The sequence below is a fragment of the Cynocephalus volans genome, chromosome 13 (assembly GCF_027409185.1).
Source record: "Cynocephalus volans isolate mCynVol1 chromosome 13, mCynVol1.pri, whole genome shotgun sequence".
In the NCBI taxonomy this organism is placed as follows: domain Eukaryota; kingdom Metazoa; phylum Chordata; class Mammalia; order Dermoptera; family Cynocephalidae; genus Cynocephalus; species Cynocephalus volans.
The window spans coordinates 20,225,865-20,246,931 of record NC_084472.1 but is presented as its reverse complement, the minus strand read 5'-3'; the positions used below and the strand labels follow the sequence as shown (position 1 = coordinate 20,246,931).

At 44.8% G+C, this 21,067-nt stretch overlaps 1 protein-coding gene across 1 annotated transcript in view; it reads right to left on the bottom strand.

The window, feature by feature from the left end:
- Window positions 1–744: 744 nt before the first annotated feature.
- The window catches only part of LAMA3 (laminin subunit alpha 3), a 242,277-nt gene continuing 221,954 nt past the window's right edge, over window positions 745–21,067 (bottom strand). The window contains exons 66-75 of the mRNA XM_063076630.1: window positions 20,590–20,721; window positions 19,170–19,323; window positions 14,475–14,644; window positions 10,543–10,720; window positions 8,504–8,644; window positions 5,363–5,522; window positions 5,124–5,254; window positions 3,232–3,325; window positions 1,916–2,035; window positions 745–1,141 (exon numbers count right to left, since the gene is read on the bottom strand). Coding sequence (XP_062932700.1) covers window positions 996–1,141; window positions 1,916–2,035; window positions 3,232–3,325; window positions 5,124–5,254; window positions 5,363–5,522; window positions 8,504–8,644; window positions 10,543–10,720; window positions 14,475–14,644; window positions 19,170–19,323; window positions 20,590–20,721 — 1,426 coding nt within the window. The 3' untranslated portion in view covers window positions 745–995. The remainder of the gene's footprint in view (window positions 1,142–1,915; window positions 2,036–3,231; window positions 3,326–5,123; window positions 5,255–5,362; window positions 5,523–8,503; window positions 8,645–10,542; window positions 10,721–14,474; window positions 14,645–19,169; window positions 19,324–20,589; window positions 20,722–21,067) is intronic.

Sequence of the window (21,067 nt, the reverse complement as noted above, 5' to 3'; positions counted from 1 at the left end):
GTTGGGTAATAATATTGGTCTAGTACATCATTCATTATTCTGTAGGTAAAACTAGATGTGATTCCTCCTCCTCCTTTAAAAAAAAAAAAATGACAGGCAAGGAGATCTTAACCCCTGACTTGGCCACAGGCTGGCCCTGATTTCTCCTTCTTATTGACTTCTGTTAGCTTGCCATATAAAGCACCAGTTATAGCACATATATCCACCTCAGCTCCCCTACTAGATAGTTTGTGCCCTCAAGGAACCGATAATCATAATCTAGACTTGGTTGTAAGCAGACTGGGGAAGGCTAGGATTGAGAAACCAATGGACTTCCTTAATTAATGGATTCATTAGTTCAGTGTGTTGGTTAGTACTTTATGAATATAATATGGCTCCCCAGTTGGACTGCATATTCCTTAAGGACAGGAATTATTTCTTATACCTCACTGTAGTTCCAACACTGAGCACACACAGAACCTCACCAATATGTGCTCAATAATTATTCATAGAAAAACTGTGATGTAAGTAGCATATTGAACTAGTGCTGAAGAATTAATACAATCAACAGAGACCATCAAGCCATTCGTTTTATCCTAGTAAAGCATCATACTTTAAAGAGTATACTGCATTTATTTAACCCTATAAATTATAATGCTTTAACATATGTAAAAGTTTCCTATTCTTAAAGTGCTTTAAAACATATTTAATTTTTTAACAAGTGGAAAATAATGTTCTTTAAAAGACATTTAATTTTTAGTGGAAAATAATATGACCAAAAGCATTTTGTGCATATCTGAATAACAATTTGTTCATCTTCTTCAAGAAATGGGATTTTTATATAAAATATATATGTAGCGCCAAATGCCAAAATGATGGGTATACATGGTCAGACTTCAAAACTAGACTTGCTATTAAAACCGTCCGGGTGGTGCCTTGAGTGAAGAATGATCTTGAGTGGGGAGGGTAATCAGTGCTTTTGAAGGTGAATTTCCTCACTGGGTAATAGGCTGGACTTAGTGGTCAGGACAGCCATTTAGACTGACAGACCCCTCGACTTCCATGGCTTCAGTGACAGGGACAGGGATGTGGTTGACTTGAATATTCTTCAGACAGCCAAAAAATGATTTCCACACAGGGAGTTTCATCATCTTCAAATTGGCTGGAAGAGAAAAGGGAGAGGCCTTCAGTGGATAACTCACACCACCAGACGAATGCACCCTGAGTTTTAAAAGATAGTCTTATCAGAAAGAGCTGCAGGGACCCCAGTCTCAGGCCGTACAGTCACTTCCTCCTCTTTGGGCAGGCGGTGGACCCCCCACCCTCTGTGCTAAATCAGCTACGAGGCAACTCTTAAGTTCTTTAGAGGAAATTCTGTGGCCCAAATCAATAGATAATAACTGAACTCCAATGGTTTTTATGGGTCATGAAAAAACTATAAAATTAACAACTAGACTGTTTGGAGGGACATAAAACAATGAAGAATGAAAAGCCTCTTTCCAGGCAAAATTCCAGTCTTGAACTTGACTCTCAACCTGCCTGTTCTCCCATTCTGGTCCCACAGAGCTTCATAACTCACTAGTAAAACTAAGTGCCAGGAGAGAAGAGACCAGTTTTTCAGCTCTTTTCCTGATTCTTTGCTGATATTGGGCTTCTAGGTTAATGCAGCCTCTTAAGAGAGGCTTATAAATTATAGGCTGGGGACAAGGGACCCAGCAGTAGTGTGGCCCAGGCTGCCCTGAAGTGTGCGCATGGCTAGCAATTGCGTCTCCCACATGCTGGAGCAAAGGGCCTCACCATCTCCACTGTCCAGCCAAGGGCTGCCATGCTACTAACCCATGGGCTGGGGCATCGCCTTTTTTGGGTTAAGAAGAAAAGGTCAAGAGCTGAAATGGGGCGACACAGATGTACAAAGAGAAGTCTGGCCAAGCGTTACCTGGGACACCTCCAAGGTGTAGTGGCTCCTGAGTGCTGGCAGGTGGGAAGGTGAGCTGTCCAGCTGTGTAGCTGTTGTCTGTGTCCAGTTCCAGGTGCAGGACGTGTTGGTTTATGGTGACTGGGCAAGAGGAAGCTGGTTAGGTCTGTCACCTGAGGAGAGCCCTCCCACTATTTAATGTCTACACTATCGTGTCACCACCGGCTTCATTTTAACTCATTCCTGCTGGACCTGTGGCAATACTGTCTTCAGGGATTTGGCCAGTCTAGATATAAATTCAACTAACTACTTCTGAACACCAGGCAGTGTTTAGGTGGGTCCACATATATTGCCAAATTTTATCCTTAAAATAGGTCTGTGAGGAAGACACTGTCATTCCCATTTCCCAGATAAGAGCCTGCGACTCATGGAGGAGCCTGACAGGGTGGCTTGGTTTTAAAGATTTGGGACTCGAGTTCTGGTCTCCTGTCTCCAGAGGTCATGCTTATTTCACGTGATCTCAGTTACTTTCTAAGAAGGCACAGACTTCTGAAAATTGATGCCAAAGACAGTACCTTTGGCCCTGACAAAACTCTTCCCATGTTAACAATCTTAGCTAATTGCAAAGTAGTTAGCTTTCAAATTAGCCAAGAAAGACTTTTTACAAAAAGTATTTTAGCTAATACAGGTTCATATATCTTTAAACTAATATCCACAAGTTAATAACAGATCCTATTTGAGAAGACATGCTTCTTCTCCATTCATTGGTTTGTCTAGATATTTGCGTTAACACTCAATGGTTGTTGAGAAAAAAAGCCAGCAATGAACCTTAACAATACAATAATAAGAGCAGTACGTATCAGGCACTGTGCTAAGCACTTCAAACACATTGTCCCATTTAATTTTCACAGTCCTAGGAGGTATACACTATTTTTATCTCCATTTCACACATGAGGAAATGAAGGTAAAGAGCAATTAAGTCACTTGCCCAAGGTCACACAGGGTAAGGGGTGGAACTGAGATTTGACCTCTGTTCTTTCTGACTTCAGAGCCAAAATCTAAATTACAATGTTATACTACCTTGAAAACCAGCATAGTTTACCATTTTGCTGGGCTCCAAAAACAAACAACAGCGACAAACTCAGAATACTATGGAGAACTGGAGGCAGCAGCCGGGAATTATACAAATATGGCTGGGGTTGAGAATGGACGCATTAACCTGGTGGCTGACCCCATCAGGCACTGTGGGTGGATGGACTGAGGCTGCATTTGGGATATTCAAGTCAAGACAGAGAGATTGTTTCAGTGTATGAACAATAGGCTACTAGACGTCATACCTGCCACTGAGTGCCACTGTCCGTCACACAGAGACTGCTTTGGTGTGACCGACGTCAAGGTCCCACCTGCCTCACTGTCCACAGACGCCGTGACCTGGAACACACATGGATTTTCCTTTTTCTTTCAGAAAGGCAGGTGGAGCCAACTTGCCCCTGCCATCTTCCCTTCCCACCTGTGGCCACACTGACAGCCTAGGAGCACTTTAGATATTGGTTCCCCTACCCGCTCCCACCATCCCTCCTGCTCTAGGTGATCAAACGGAATCGAAGTCTTCAAAGAATCCCTCTGCTGCACTCCTTCGAGGCAAGCAAGCTGCAAACCGGGCTCTGCCTGAAGTTGCTGCCAATGGCAACAAGCCAGCTGGTCCCCTCATCTGAACCCCGCCCCCAGCAGCCCCACTCGAAGGTTACTACTTTACATTGAAGACTCTCCTTAGCAACTAATAAGCAACAGTGGCTCTGGTTAGGAGGACATATGAAATGTGGAAGGCAAAACCGTGGTGGAGGCCTTCATTCTGCTGCAAAGGCCAGCCAGTTAAAATAATTCCATGACTGCATTACTTACAGAAGGGTTCTCATTCCACATATTAATCAGGCTAACTGTTGTTTGTACTGGGCATGCACCAGGGGTCAGGCATTCAGCACATTTTGTGCAGAATCCTGCATTCCCACTCTCTAAGTCAGGGTCTCCTCCAGGATCTTCCAAGGGTTGAATCAAGGTAAATGAAGTGAGAGGACTAAAATAAGCACATTTATAAATAATTTACGTTTAATTTGCATGTAGCTAGGTGGTGCTGGCAATTTTCAGGCTGAACAATGGTCACTACAGTTACGAAGGACATCAGGCCCTGATTTTATTTTCTTGAGAATACTTCCCATCCAGAGAGTCTCACTGGAGACCCCAACCCCTCCTGGGAAAAGCCAGACATTGTCTCAACTGCCCAGCAAGGCGATAGCTGCCTGTTTCTCTCGGCTAACAGAGGCCTGTGCAGACTTAAAGACTACAACTTCAATAGAAAGTATTCTAGGAGTTTTTGCCATTTTATTTTCTTCTGGGATTTTTTTTCCTGCACATTTAATCAACTGTGGAAAGATGGAGATGAAAGAAAGTGGTACCTTATCAATCTTTGACTTGAGGTCTTAACTAAGAGAGGTTTCCTGGAAGAATTTGGTTTTAAAGAGACATCTTTGAGAAGGAAAGAGATATAACTGGGTGGTTGAAAATAAGACATTGACTCAGGCCTGTGAGTGAGGGTAGGGAGGACGCAGCAGGAGTTGAAGAAGGAATCCATGAACAAATACAGGAAGCCGGGTGGGGACCCAGCGGCCAGCTTGGCTGCAGAGACCAGAAAGGCTGGTGAGTCATGTAGTGAGAACAAAAGGCATCCAAAACTGATTCAGCAGGCACAGGGCCATGGGCAGAGGTGTGACCTGGTGCAGACAGCTGGTGGGAAGATCTAGCCATTCATTCTGGTACCATCCTTATGAATAAAAGTACAGAAGTGATGAAGGAGAAGGGGAGGAGAGAAAAACCAACACTTATTGAGTGAATGGCAGTTTGCATAATCTTGGCAAAACCCTAAGACAGAAGAATTATTATGCACATTTTATAGATAAGGAAACTGAGTTTATGTAACTTCCCCAGGGTCATATAACTAGGTGATGGAGCTGGAATCCACCTCAACTTGTTTAAGTTTTCCCAATTATAAAGATGAAGACCAGAAAACATGAGAAAATTACTTGCTGAAGGAAAATGTAAGTTAGCCCTGAAGTCAGGTCTCTTAAATACAAGATTGGATTCTAATCTCTAGTATAACTTCACCCTCTATGGTCTCCAGAAATGGAATCTGGTTTCCATTTACCCTTCTCTGTGTAGTCAGACCACTGCATACCTTTCCTGCCTCCATATATACACATAAGTGCTTGCCAGGTTGACTTCCAATGTGTATCAGGATACCAGTGAGACTTCTTGGGCGAATGCTGAAAACAAGCTTGAATTCTGGCCCCAACAACACAGAGTTAGCTTTCAAAAGAAAAGGAAAAAAGTTAAAGCATCATAATTAAAGAAAAAGGATGGAGTTCTTAAGACTCAAAGGATAGAGTTCATAAACTCTACCAAACTGCTCCTTACCCAAAATGATATGACCTCCTTCTTGGGAGAAATAAATGCCTTTCTCCAAAGGGCCACCCAAGCAGGGAGACACCCCAAAGCTTGCAGAAGGGGTATCCAAGGGTTTTAAGTCCAGCTGAAAGTTCTTCAGGCATCCCACAAAGCTGTTTTGGGGGAGGCTCTGCAACCAACCAGAAAAGAAAGAGTTTATTACCCACACTCCCAGAAATGCATAGGTGGTCAAGGTTAGGGGCATTCTGTTTTCAGCAAAAGGGGGAAGGCTGGTGAGGATTCATCCTTCCTACTTCTAAAATCAGGTGGGCCTGCCCGTCCCATTTGGCTTCCTGACCACAGTGCCACGAAAGACCTGTATTCCAGATGCCTGGTGGGTGGTCAAAGTTTGAAGGTGCCACTGCACCTAGTGGCGTGTGTGTAGGGGGCAGGGGCAGTGGAGATTGCTAGCTTGTGCTGGAATAAGCGAGCAACTTCCTGGTCCACGCAGACAGACCTGCAACAGGGGGGACATTCCATCTTACAGTTCATGGATCTCATCATCTCTTTGCAGGCACAAACCACTTCATAGGTTTTCATGAGCTGGTGTGATAGCTTAATGCAGGGCAGCTGACTGAAAAAAGAGGCCAAAATGTTCCAAAAAATAATAAAGTGCCAAAAAGCTACCTACATTCTTGGGCTCAGTACACCACCAACAAATCACAATGCCGTTGAGTTAAAATCAGGCACAGTCTGCATCAGTGTGCTGGCATGGAGCCCACACCTGGCGAAAGCTGGCCTGGAACACAGCTCCTCACCTGGCTTCTGGGGCTCTGTGGTCTCTTACATTGTACATGAGATGTTCTCTGTATGTGCATTCTCTTGGGGAGAATAAGTGTAACTTTCACAAAATTCTCAAAAAAGTTCAAGAATCACTGAATAAAATTCCTAGGCACCCTTCTAGAAAAAATGCATTTAGGACCCTGGAGTCCTCAATAGATGCAAGATATGGTAATTTAAAAAGAAAATTGGCAATACAGAGAGAGAGACTTGGTGCCAGTGTCAACAGTAAACTACTGGTCAGGCTCCCTATGAAGTTTTTGGTTTCTTAAGGTTTGTGATGTTGTACAATGAAGAGCCTATAAACGAAGCCAAGCTCAGACTCTCTAGGAAGGGCCATAACCCAACACTAGATCCCTGAAGGCTTCTGGAAGTCTGGTATTCACAAGCAGATGCTGCTTGCTTGGGTGTCACCTGCCCTTGAAAGGACATGGAGGAGGGCTCATATAGTGCTTAATCTCCCAGGTTGAAGTAGGGTTGCAAAAACAAGCTTGGCTGGTAAAGAATATTGTAAATGGGGAGCCACCAACGGCCCCAGATGTTAGGATGCTGGGTGTGACTAAGGGTGGGTAAGAGAGTTTATCCAGGTCAGAAAAAGATCCAAATTGTGTCCTGAACAACCACCCCATCCTGTGACTTCTCTGAGAAGGAAACAGATCCAGAGTTTGAGGAAAAGCAAACATTAACATTGAGGATCCTCCTCAGGAATTAATATGTTAATATACACATTAATATTTAATAAATTAATAATTAATATTATCAATAAATTAATAATTAACATTAAATATGATATATGTTATACATTATTTATAATAGACATATAAAAGTTACTGTATATAATAAAGCAAAACAGTACTTTATTACTTGCTAGGGAGATGAAGATCAAATCCCAGTGCAAAACTCAAGGCGCCAGGCTAAGCCCTGTGGAGACAACTTGGCCTGGGCTGGGTCAGCCTGAACACTTAGGATCCAATCTGGTGGGCAAGACCAGCTTTAATTACGTCCATTTCCAGGCCCAGATTGGAGTCTAGGCCCTTCCCTCCCCCACTGCAAGCAAACATCACACCAGCATGTGCTACCAGCTCTGCAGGAGAGGGGCAAGGTGGTGAGCATTTGGCGTTGTGTTTAGTTCCTAGGCCTGAGCTGTTGACAGGAGCATTTTGCTTAACCTTGCGGGAGAGCACAGCAAACCTACAGTAGCCCAGGGGCAGGGAGCTCTGGCAGTGTGCAGGGGAGCTGCAGGGAAAGGATGCTCACAGAGCTCTGCCCTGGGCTGGGCCCCATCACAGCCTTGAACTTGACAAATCCAGGGGAGCACCCCGCCTCCTGGAGGACAGAGGGAGCTGTGACAGGAGCATTTTGCTTAACCTTGCGGGAGAGCACAGCAAACCTGCAGTAGCCCAGGAGCAGGGAGCTCTGGCAGTGCACAGGGGAGCTGCAGGGAAAGGATGCTCACAGAGCTCTGCCCTGGGCTGGGCCCCATCACAGCCTTGAACTTGACAAATCCAGGGGAGCACCCCTCCTCCTGGAAGACAGAGGGAGCTGTGACTTTCCCCTTAGCCCAACGTTTCCCTAAGTTTGATTCTTGACATCATTCTATTCCAAATACCAAATAACATTAAAACACACTTTCATTTAACATATATTCCTTTTTCAGTCCTCTTTCTGGCCTTCTAAGTAGGACCAGGAACAGCTTTTAACTTTGTGCTCAGGAGTCTCAAACACCACTTGATCACTTGTCAAGTTCCCTTTTCTCCAAATGAAGGGAAGGAGGTCACACTATCTACCAGACTTCAGTAACACTGTTTTGTTTTCATATATTTATTTGTATGGTTACCTACCATTTACGGTGAAGGATACTGCGTTTCTATTTATGAGAGAGAGAAAAAGATCCTTTAAAAATACATTTAAATTAAATAGTGAGTGGATGGAGAACAAACTACTATGTAAATGGCTTACCTGGGTATGGCAGAGATGGCCAAGGTGCCACAAATTACTTAAGTCTAGAAAATACTGTCTTAATCAAAAATCTCTATCTGCAACCTAATACCTGTTTTTTCATTCCTTGGAAGAGAAGCTAAGAAATTCATGTTTATAAAGCCACGGAGAAGCCCTATATTCACTGCTTCAGGGTCTGTGTCAACCCACACCTTAAAAACGAAGGCTGCGGAATGAGGAATGGGCACCTTCTCTGTGGGCTTGTGAACATTAATCAGATATTTAAAAAACCATTTACAGTATTTTGAGATTCTTGAATATCTCATATAATTATAATGATTATATTACAAAGTGAATTATTTTTATCCACAGTGCTGAAGCATTACTACTTACCTTTGGTTTCGCTGATGGAGACGATCCCAGGTAAACTGAGCCTCTGATGCTGATGGTGGAATTTCCAGGCAAACTTCCCTCCCGGGCCCTGAGACCATCCACAACCAAGCGTCCCTTTTTTCCATCTTGCCCAAATGCCACCTACAGAGGAAAGAAAATAAGCGAATCATATTTTTATCTTTGACAATTGGTGCTGTGTTTTATTAGTGGTCATAGATAATTTTTTAAAAAATGTTTTTCTGCCCCCTCAAATAGCTTTAAAAAATGAGAGATTTTTCTCTTGCTATTATTATCACCATCATTTTGTGCGATTATGTTAGATATTGAACAAACTGAGCTAAAAAAAGAGAGCTGAACAAAGTTTGCTCAAAAGTGAATGAATAAACAGATATTATGAATCTGAAAACTTACACAAAAGAGAAACAGCTAAAGGCACATAAATAAATGAAGACTGTGCAACATGGGGGGAAGGAAAGGTTTGTGCAGAGCTGAGTGCAGGGAAGTTGCACACCCCTTGAGCAAGCAGTCTACCTCTCTCTAACAGGAGGAATAAGTGTTTCAAATTGTTTGCTAAAAGTTAGGGTCCCCGGGCTCTAGGGTGGACCGTGTCATCTCCTGGCTGCGAGACTATTCATCAATGATGCCCTGGTTTGCATGCCCAGCTGTGACCTCAAGCCTCTACTGTCTGCTTACACATGGGCCCTCAACCCTGAGCTGTTTACAGCAGAACCCCTAGCCCTCCCCAGCTCTAACTGCTCTCCCATCTCCACCTCCTCTCCATCTCCTCCATCTCAGTGAATGCCCCACTACTGACCCAATTGCTGGCCCAAGTCATAGGACGTGGACTGACCCCTCTTTCTTGCAAGCTCTATAGGCAACCCATCAGCAAGCTCCCCATGCAACCTTCACAGACACCCCAGCCTCTCCGTCTCCACACAGCCTTGCTAGGCAAAGGCAGCAGCATCCACCCGGCTCCCCACTTCTACCTCCTTTAGTCTCTTCAGTTAAAGAGAGTTATAGATACATATATATCTGTTCATATAAGAGTTTAAACCTCTTAAAAAGCTTCAGAGAACACTCAGAATAAAATCCAAAATCCTTAGCTTGGCCTTTGAAGCTGAAATGATCTGGGCCCTGCCTGTCTCTCTAATCCCATTTCTTATCACTCTGTATTTTGTCCACTCAGCTAATTCCCACCTCAAAGTCTTCATATTTGCTGTTCCCTCTGCCTGGAACACCCTCCCCATAATGCTGCATGGTTGTCACCTCCAATAGGAGGCCTTTCCTGACCCCCTTATTTAAAACACATGGTCTCCCTATTCTGTCATTTCCTACCTTGCTCCAGTGTTTTCTCAAAGCACTTGCCAGTGTCTGACCTTACACTGAGCATTTTTGTTTATAGGCTCCAGGAGAGCAGCTCATGGAATATTTGTTAAATGACTAAGTGAATGTCATTTCTTAAGTTCCTTAAGTTTTCTGGGTTCCAGTTCCTTCATTAGAAAACATCAAATAGGGGCCGAGCCCGTGGCGCGGCGACGCTCCCCCGCTGCGGGTTCGGATCCTATATAGGAATGGCTGGTGCACTCACTGGCTGAGTGCCGGTCACGAAAAAGACCAAAAAAAAAAAAGAAAAGAAAACATCAAATACGTCCCTTCCTGCCTTAAACTGTTATTTCTTCAAATCTGGGTGCCTTCAGGCAGGGGCAGGGATGCTGGGATGTGGGTCTTTAAGCCTGTGCTATGGGGAAGGCATTCCAGGCCCAGAGAGGGGCTTGCAGGCCCAAAGGAGTGAACGGACCAAGAAGCAGGGGTGGGAGTAGGCGAGGGGAGTGAGGCAGCCCAGGGGGGTGTGGAGGAGACAGAGGAAGCAGAGTGAAGGTTGGACTCCGCGTGGTGCAAGTCACAGTCTCGGTACTAAGACATGGTGCTCAGCACACAGGCTCCCCGCCGGGCTTATGCCCTGGTGCCCGGGAAGAACGCTGGGTCACCCCTTTCAGCCACTCAAAACCACGTGGAGGTCCTACCGCAGCCCGGCTCACCGTGTGCCACCTGCCGTCACTGCATTTCTCTTTGCTTTTGAGCCTCAGCTTTTTCCCTTCTGCCCCCAAGGTAAAGACCAGGCGTCCTTTGGAAAGATACAGAGCCATGAAGGAGCTCCGAGTGCCTGAGTAGAACACCAGCCCTCTGGAGGATGTCGTCTGCATGTCCACAGCAAACCTGTGAAGAAAGAAAAGCCACAGGCGATGAAGGAGAATGGAGGTTTTTAGTGTTTCTCTGAATCTCAGAGCTGGGAGAGATGATGGGGAGTGAACACCCAAAACTCCAGTTTTCAAATTGATAAACTAAGGCATGTACTGATTAAATGACCCATCTTTCTGGGAACTTTTAAAAGCCATTATGCTCTCTGCTCTCTCTGCTCCACCATTTCCCATTGTGATACCCTGTGTCACTGAAGTCACCACCAAGACCCTCACCAGATGTGTTCCCTAGACTTTGGACTTTCAAGCCTCTGAAACTGTAAGCAATAAATTTCATTTTCTTACACACAAAAAAAAAAAAAGCCATTATATTCCAGCTGTCGACGGTTTCGTGTGATTTCCTCCCTGCATTGTGCATCACTCCTATGGGAGACAGAGCTAGTGGTGGAAGTCCCAGCACATGGCAAGAAGGAACATGCCTGGACTTTTTTTTTAGATCTACATTTTGAAAAATTATGGTAAAATACACATAGCATAACATTTACCATTTTAACCACTTTTTGAGCATGAACACCACTGAAGTGTATGCTTAAAAAGCACATTCACAGTGCTGTGCAATCTCCAGAATTCTCTTCATCTTGCAAAACTTAGACTCTGGCCCTATTAAACACTTCCTCCCCAGTCTCCCCCCCCCCCCCCCCCCGGCCGCTGGCAAGCACCGTTCTGCGTTCTGTCTTTATGAATCTGACCATTCTGGGTACTTCATGTAAGTGGAATCATACAGTATATGTCCTATTGCAACTGGCTTATTTCACTCAGTAGCCTGTACGTTTTAAACCCAGTGAATATGCATTCTATTTTGTATATATTCACCGAGAAGAAGTTGTGGGGGAAGTAGGGGGACAATTGGAACAACACAAGGATGTGACAAGCATCAGGTAAGCATTTTCTTTCTGTAAGACATATTTAACACAAAGGCACAGAAGCACAGATCCACCTTCTCCTACCCATCTCTACACTTCTTGGACCTCACCTATGATGGAAGAGGAATTGAGCAAATGTCATGCAGTAGAAGGAGAAAATGAAAGTTAATATGCATCTGCATAACAGTTACATGTCATATGCACACCTGGCTGAGCAAGCTCTGCTTTCTGTGAAAACTCACATTCATCCATCCATCCATCCACCAAGAATTTCATGACCGTGCGGCATGTACAAAGCACTGTGCTGGGAACTGGGTATGTAGTGAGGGACGTGTCATCCCCTGAACTGTTTCAGGTGCACTAGCAGGGCTTCGTGAAGGTGCAGCATGGAAAGGAGTAGGAGGAGGTGTAGGTACTAACAGGCTGCCAGCACCCATCCCTGTGGTTCATGTCCAAGTACATCACACACAGCAAAGGAACTGGGTCTATCCTCTTACCAGCTGTATCCCCAGAGCTGACACACAGTAGGCACTCAATAAATAGCTACCACCGAGTTAAACACTACATGGAAAATGTGGAGGCAGAGCCTTGAAAGTGGAAAAATAAATTACACTGCTGATTCTCTTTGCTTTTTAATACTGAGCCCACGATGCATATTTATTCTTCAGATTAGCAAGTTTCCTTGAGGGCAATGTTCTTCAAAATGAAAAAGAAATCTATATTTGTTAAATTAAATCAACCAGATGGAAACACTGCTCAGTATTCTTCTTGGTGTGTCTGTGTGTTACTGCAGAGGTTTGGAGAACAAGGGTTAGCCAATTAAGGAGGATATTAGGATGTGCTACAGAATTAAAGCACTTTCCATATGTGGGCTGGTGATCAGACTTGACATTTGCTTTCCAGAACTGTTTCTTAAAGCAACTTTCTTTCAGAAAAGACTAACTAACGCCCAAAAAAGGCAGCAGTAGATTCAACCCCCAGTATGTGATACTACAGCTATGACTCTTCATTGCTGGAGGTGGGAGGGTAGGGCAGAGAGCTAAAGACCATTTTCATATATTCACCCAAGGGTTAAAATAGTGGTACCAGTTCTAAAGGAGAGTCAAAACATTGCTAGAATGCAAATCGGAATTAGAAACAGAATACTCCAAATCTTGCAATTTCCTGGAAATACAATCTGATTGCTACAACATTTGACACTAAAATAATTTAAAATTTAAAAATTATATTTGCCAATGATTGACTATGTTTTTCACTTTTAAAAATGTTACTTTTTTTATTTACGACATATAATTTAGTGTTGGACAGGAAGGCTCAGGGGTTGAATCATCATCAGAAGCCAGTAACTCACCACGCTGAATGCGCTGAGAGAGAAGGTGCGGGGGGTGGGGTACAGTGACGGGAAGTGAGGCCTCCCCACCAAGAAGTAGCCAGGGAGGGGCTCACTGAGAGGACAGTCACCCCTGCCTCTGCCTTGGTCTTCTGCTAGCACAGTTTTGACAAATGAGGAGACTTTCTATTGGGCCATCGTAGACGTGCAGCAACAGCCCGGGCTGTACATTTGTCTTTCTGTGAATCACACCCATGGCTTACAGAGCGGGCATCCAAGTACCAGTCTCCTTACAAGCTATCACCTCTCCTCACACAAGGAAAGCATTATTAACCCCATTTTACTGATGAGAAAATTGACAGATCCAGCAGTTTACTCAAACATGTTAGACAGGTATAGAGGGAAAGCTTAGGCTTAGAAAAGTTAAATAGCATGGTGACTACGAAGCTGTGCCCCTTCAAGAGAACCTGCTGTGGGGGCACTGTGGCTGGCAGCCCCCAGCTGCCACACCCTGGGATCTGCAGTGGCACTGGGCCTGCTCCCAGCCAAGGACTGAATGTGGAGGGTGTCACAGACCTGGGCCATTTATGCCCAACACTGGACCCTTCTTCGAGGTGACCTGTGCTTGGGGGTGCCCCATGTGGCAGGCCAAGATGTTCTCAGAGCACTCTGAGGTTCCCCCTACCAGCCGGACACTCCTCCCTGCGCCTCTCCCTTCACAGGCATCCTCAGGCCACAGCCGGCTGCAGGCTCCCTCCCCACCGTCTTTCACAAGCTTTCCCACAATAACCCCCCTTCCCATCTAGTCCTATCTTGACATCTGAGTCTCAGAGGTGCTGAACTGGCATCTGGCTGGGGTCATACAGTGGCAAGCAGCCAAGCAGCGATTGAAAGCCAGATGTTAGAGCCAGGTCTTTTCCACCCCAGGGCAATTCTGCCTCTGTAGAGAAGTCATGAAAGAGTGAGTTCTTGGTACCCTTTTATTTATGTCTCCTTCAATCACCTGAAATGACAAACCTTGTTTTTCTACTGTCTTCTGACATAATTAATATTTCTGCTCATTCCCTCCTCCCCAAAGGAGATGCAACTTGTAAGCACAGTAAGTCCAAATGTATTCTCTAAAAATGATCTATCTGGCACTGAGTCTACCTAAAAGAATGATTTTCCTTTCATTGTAGAATGCAAGAGAAGAAAGGTGATTTATCATAGAAATAAATAGCAGCTTGGGAGGGGGGAATCTCAGTCTTATTTTTAGAACACTGTCAATTCTAAACTGAGCTGAGCTGATTGTTTCGGCCTCTGAGCAGTACAGCCCCATGTTTGCATTCCAGCTGGGGGGTGCAGGCACTGCACGCAGTCAAGCTCCCTGTCCTGTGCAGGTGAGCACCTCTTTTCGGGAACACAGTAGTGCCACCTTTATTAGTGACAGGCGCATAGTGGCATGCCAGCTAGACTTCCCTGGGGTAGAATCGCAGAGTCAGGTTCTGAGCTGGTGCTGGGGCAGGAAAGTTAAATAATACCTGGGATTAAGCAACTCCTGGGGAAGCTTGAATAGCAGGTGGCTAGTGGGACTGTCCCCAAACTGGAGGGCTCCATGCCTGGCCTGGGCCCCAGCAGGTGGTGGACAAGACTGTACATCATACTGCACCTTCGTGCTCCTTGGGAAGGCCACTGGTGTGTCCTGCAATAGCTGCAAGAGAGAGGAGCAAAACAATTAGGACAGCTAATTACCAGGGGAAAGAGTGAAGAATGCTTATCTTGCTAAGAGCCTTATTAAATTTTTCACTCTTGATCCTAAGAGATAAATTCAGAGAAACAGAAGACCCAGGAAATAGGACCACGGGGATGGGAAGTTCTCACCAAGACCCCTTTCTTTAGTGGCTGACTGGCACAAAGGGGCAGAACGGAGGGTCAGAGCTCATTCTTCAGCTCCTTACCCTTCCTGCAGCCAGATCCTCCTGGTCCCCATCTGTGTCCTAATATGGCTTTGAGTTGGGGGCTTTCTGCCACCAGGAAGGTATAAAACAGCAAGGGACAGTGGGCCATTTTCTAGGGGAAACAAAGTTTAGGAGAGTCTAAATACTCCTTTCTCTTGTTCCCACTCTAGGGAGGATGCATATTATTCCTGTCCTACGCAAGGCTTGTCTCTTTTCTGAAAGCTGCTGCACCTGCGACCAGCAGGTATCCAGTGCCCCTCCCCACCAGGGAGTATCGCAAGATGCCCACAGCCAGCCAGTGGAATGTGGAGTGGCAAACCCGCCACCTCCCCCTTGTGGCCATTCACTTGAGCTTTTGCAGCAGGGCAGGTGAAAGGACCCAGGGAGGAGAGAGAAGAGTGGGGGAAGGGACCACATCTTGTCCCCACTTTCATCAAAGTTGACCCATGCACAGAAGTCTGTCCTGCACTGAATGATGCTCTGAACTTTTGAACAGGACTGAGCTTTAATGCAGAAAAACAATAAAATACATTTTAAAAAACAAGTAATAAAAATCAAATGTGACTAGAAAAATTGTTGCAGGAAGCTGAGATTCCCTATCCCTTCCCCTCCTTCCTTTGCTGCAGAGCCCAGATTTTGAAGTGCCCATGCCTCTCCGCTGGGCTCAGAGGTCAGTGGAAATCTCTATTAGTCAAAGCAAAAGGTGGGGATTTGCCTTGCAAGGGACTGGTTCAGGAATGGACATGTGACCCCCCTCCTAGCCAATGAATCTCAAGGAGAAGTTGGGGGCAGGGCTTCTGATAAACGTTTCCATACTAACAGAGAAACCCAGGCAAAATCAGTGCTTCTTGTGTTGGAGCTTGTCCAGTGAGGATGTATTTCTCAGAACCACACAGGATAGATCAAAGACGGCTGTGGGGAAGCAGAGCTGGGTCCTGATGGGCCAGGTCTCAAGCTCCACCTATCCCTGAACTGCTCATTATGTGAGATGATGATTATTGTCGTTTAAGCCATTTTGCAACAAGTTGTCTGGAGCTGGCAGCTAAAGGCTTCCCAACAGATCCAAATTCCTTCAAGATCAGGTTTTCCTCCCCAGCCCGATTCCTGGGTATGGAGCTCAGAATGCAAACTTGATATCCATTCTCTAAAACATTCTATGCTTGCACATTGCTGAATGGAGCTGTGCAAACATTCCCACCAGGAAGGTAAGTGAATTACTTAAATCACAGCCAGATCTTGATCCTACTGAGATGAGAACCCAACTTGGGATTTCCTGCCTGGGACTCACACCAGCGGGCCTCATTCAAAGAGTCTTCTTTGTATGTCAAAGCACTAGTATCAAGATTAACAGTTTTGAAAAGTAAACCTACCTCTTGTTTAAAAAAACAAAAATGATTAACAAGTCTTTGCCACCAAGACTGCCTTGATTCTCTTCATGGCACCATCGTCCTTCAAGGCATCCAGGCTCAGAATTTTGGTCATGATTGACACCCACCTCCCCTGCCTCTTAATCCAGTCAGTCTTCATGTCCTACTGTTCCCCTCTGGTATATTTTGCTTTCACTCTTTTCCTTTTCATTTCTAGTGCCTCTGCCCTGAAAGTAAGCCTGACTCTCTTGCCTGGACTATTGCAGTAGCTTGCCAGTTTGACTCATTGTCTCCAGACCTTTCCTACACCAAACTATCCCACAGGCTGCTGCCAGTTTAATAATATTTAAACTTTTAAATGACTTAAAGCATTCCTTTCAATGGCTTTACATTGACTGAAAAATGTCCAAATTACATAGGTCTTACAAGGCTTGCCTCATCTGGCTCCAGTGTGTGATTCTGAGCTACCGACCCCTAGTCTCCTTTCTCTACCAAATTTCCCACTGTTCATTGAGGTTTCCAAGCCCACAGAGGCCATGTGGTGTGTCTGGAAAAGCACATTCTTTGGGATGCTACAGCCCTAAGTGTGAATTCTGACTCTACTATTTGCTAACTGCTCTTGGGCAAGTTCTTGTTAAACCTCTCTGAGACTCAACTTCCTGACCTGTAAAGCTGGCATTTCATTCTGCTCTCTGAGGGTCATGGTGAGAAATGAGAGAGACAGTGAAAACTAGCGAGGATCAGAGCGAATGCATGCAAAGTGCCTTGCACCTTCAAGTTCCACCCATATCCCGCTGCCCAGCTTTGGGCTTGTGCTCATACAGCAGCAATACTCTGTCTCCTGAACTTGACCCTTACTCCAGACCCAGCTCCTGGAGAACCCCCTGATTCCTGTGGTAGGAAAATTCCTGCTGCACCACTAAATGAAAGAGGCATATTATATCTCTTTCATCCAGGTTCCTATTAGTGTGCATAGTAATAACTAACATTGACTGCATGCTCACTATGTGCCAGGCACTTTTCTAAGTGTTTTGTGTTTATTACCTCATTTAATCCTCATAACATCATGAGATATTACCATTATTTATCTTCATTTACATTGGAGAAAAATACACCCACAGATAGTTTAAATAATCATTCAAGATCACACACACAGTAGGTGATAAAGCCCGACACGAAGCCCAGAAGTCTGACCCCAAAGCCTAGTACTTAACCATTAAGCTATGTTGCATTCTCTCTGCTATTGGAGACAGAACTAATTTCTTATTCTATCTAATCTGGGGACCTGCATAGAACAGGGGGGAAATTAAATAGTGGATTCATTGACATCTCCCCCTCCAAAACCCCCAGTCCCACCCTATTTGCCAAAGCCCACTCAGAGACACCTGAAAGACTCCCACCAACTCTCTCCATCTGGATGTCCTGCAGGCACCTGTCACTCAATAGGCCACAAACTTCATTCATTCTCTTCCCCTCCAAATATGTTTTTCTCCTATCTCCCTGGAGATCTCAACAGCATCTCCATCCATCCAACAACCCAGACTGGATGCCTCAGAATTATTTTAACTCCTGCCTCTTGCTTGCCTCCCAAATTCAATTACTGTCTGAATCCTGTATATTCTATCTTCTACACAGCTTTTAATCCATTTCCTTCTCTTCGGTTCTACTATCACTATGCTAACCTAGTCTCTCAGTAACTCTCAGCCTTACGATGAAAAAATGAATATATGATGACTTCATTTCTGATGAGGCAATTCTAAAAATGTTCTTTTCATAATGGTAAAATGACAAACCTTTGGGATTTATGGAGTATATTCTTCTTAAGAGCAGAAAACATTTTTATTATGGATTATCTGTTCACCCTCCCCCAGATCACTGAGCAGCAGGGAAATATTAGTAACGAGCAGCATGTGGTTGACGTTAAGAGAAAAGTGTGCTGAGCAAGGGACGCTGCTCTTCAGGGGGCACAGGCTCCTGGCCTGGAAATCCACCTCCACATTCCAGCTGTGGGAGTCCAGGCAACCTGCTTATCTTTCTAAACCACAGCATCCTTTTCTATAAGATGCAGCTAGCAATAGTACTTACTTCAGAAGGTTATTCAAAGATTTAGTGAGAAAACCGACTTGGAGGGCGTTGTGTAAAGCCTGGCTATTGGGGGTGCTCAGTGTTATCCATTAATCTTATAAAATATGACCCCCCGACCTGGGAGGTCACTGTTGACCTCAGGCAGGGCAAGGAATTCCTTAAGTTCTACCCCTGTGTCCAATTCATAACAATGCTTCGCTCCTCCACACAAGGAGTTCCTTTCCTTTCAGTCTAGCTCAGTGCTGCACATAAGAAGCAGCTGGGGAGCTTTACAGACTGCTGGTGCCTGGGCCCACTCCAAGAGCTCTGATTCATTGGGTCAGATGCAGCCTGAGCACTGGGACTGTAAAGCTCCCCAGGTGTTTCTCATGTGCAGTCAAGGTTAAACCACCCTGGTTTCGACCAGGCCTGGGTGCAGGTGTCCACCCAGTCATAGGAGTTGCTTCAGAGCAGAGGGGGCTTCTGTGGGTAGGAGAAGGGGCATGGCCCTTGTATTCTAGAGAAAATCACTGGACCTGCAGGAGACACAGCAGAAGTGTGAAAGGAGCAAGACATCAGCTACAGAAATTTAGAACCTAAGTCAAGGTTCTATTTGTTCTGTGACTGCAAAATTTGCCAATTTTTCATCAAGATACAAAATAAAAGCTAAAAGACAGCCACTTTGACATTTTGGTGTGATTCAACTGTTGATGGCATGTTAATGCCACTTCATGGAGGCACTGACCACCATGGGATCAGGGGATCCCGTCCCCACCATCTCCCACAGGCAGGCTCAAGAGACTCCTCTGGGGAGAAGTGAACCCCAGGGTAACATTTTGACACTTACCTGGTTGATATTGAAAGTCTTGGCCTTGTTAAACCTCGTAGAACCTTTGAGCAACATTAGAAAAGGAGGTTTGTTTAAACTGCAATCTCCCAGGGACACGTCTCTTTTGGTAGATTTACTAGCCAAATCTAGGACTTCAGGACTCTGTGATAACCTGGAAACAAGGGCAAAATAGAAGCTGCTGGAAAACTCTGACACATGGAGGAAGACCCAATGGTAGAGAGAGCTCATTTCAAAAATCCACATTCTTACTGTCGTGGTTCCTAGGTAATCTTTCATTTCTCACTATATTTCATATCTAGAAGCCAGCAGAAGGGTTTGAGAAACTTTTAGTGAGTTGGATTGTGGCAGGATTGTAGCAGGATTGTGGCAGGGCCAGAATACTATAGTTCTTTCTTTGGAATGGATGTCATATAGAAATATGAAAATAAAATATGCACAGAGGGGAAAGATGGGCACTAGATGGTAAAAAATGATGGTAAGACATCAAGAAACCTCAGAGGGGAGTTAATGGAAGGATTTATCTACCTACATTTGAGTAGGAAAGTCTCACAGACATATTTGCTTTATTTCATGACTGCTGTCTGAGACTTACACTGGCAGAAAGCTGGTGCTAACTACCTCGTGTCTTCTCCATCACTCCCACTTCCTGCTCCAATCACTGAACTAGATGTTCAAGGAAAATGTTTCAGCAACCAGGAGGGGAATAAGAACCTGGAGCCTCAGCCTGGCCAAAGAGGTCAGTGCCCAAATGATGGCACCATTATGGCAGCTGGAAAGTTCCAGCCTGAGCTTCATGGATAGCACCCAACCCTCCCTGTGACCTAAGGAAGAGTACACCTATTATTTAAAAATGATCATTTTGTATCGAAAGAAAAGATTTACACACTTGCATTGAGGCACCAAGCTCTACTCTCTCTACTAAAAGTCACATTCCATGTTGCGGTGACATGGTTTCCTAGCACTGCACTGATCCGTGCAATTCCTTGGCCTTGAGAACCAGTTAGCTCAGCTGGTTAGAATGCAGCCTTGTAAGACCAAGGTCAAGAGTTTGGTTCCCTAAATCCAGCCAGCAACTGTGGCAAGCTGGGTAAATCTAATTGTACAATCTTGATTAAAATGAAATAAAGTTTCCGTGCAAATATTTTTCAGGGCCATAGTCTGAAAGATCACTTTAACTAGACATATTCCAAGGTTTTGTGCCAAACCTCCTCCTTCAAAAGGAGGAGGGGCTCAGGAGTTTTTTGCTGGTTTGTTTTTTAATGTGTATATCTTGCTAAAGAGGGTGTTTTGAAAGCTTGTATTAGGAGAGCCTCATGCAGCATGTGCTGACATGTGACTTTGCTAATGGGGCCAGTGAGATGCCCTTTATGTGGGCAGGCTGTTCTCATCAGTCACCCACAGAGGAAAGATCACCCACCTCTGGACAAAAACATTGCTGATACAACCCTCAAAATGACTCCCACCCAGACGTAGAGATTGCAGGGAATTTGCAAAGCCTTGTAGCCTTTGGTTGTTTCTCAGAGGCCCGTCATCAATGAGAAGCCGGAGTCTGAAAGAGAAGGGAAGCAAACCAGGGTGAGAACTGCTGGGAAAAGGTTTTTGCCATATGGGCAATTTATTGTCTTTGACCTGGCTCAATAGCTGTTAGCTGAAATAACTAGTAAAAGTAGACTTATTTCTAAAGAGCATTTAATTTTTTTCTTTTTGCACATAATATTTTTATTAGAGTATTGCAAATGAACAGAAACTACAGATATCATAAGTGTTCAGCTCAGTGAATTTTTGCAACATAAATACACCAACATAACCAATGCCTAGATGAAGAAACGGAACAGATGAGCATCCTAGAAACCCATCTTGTGCTCCATTTTAGTCTCCAACATCCTTCTCTCTCC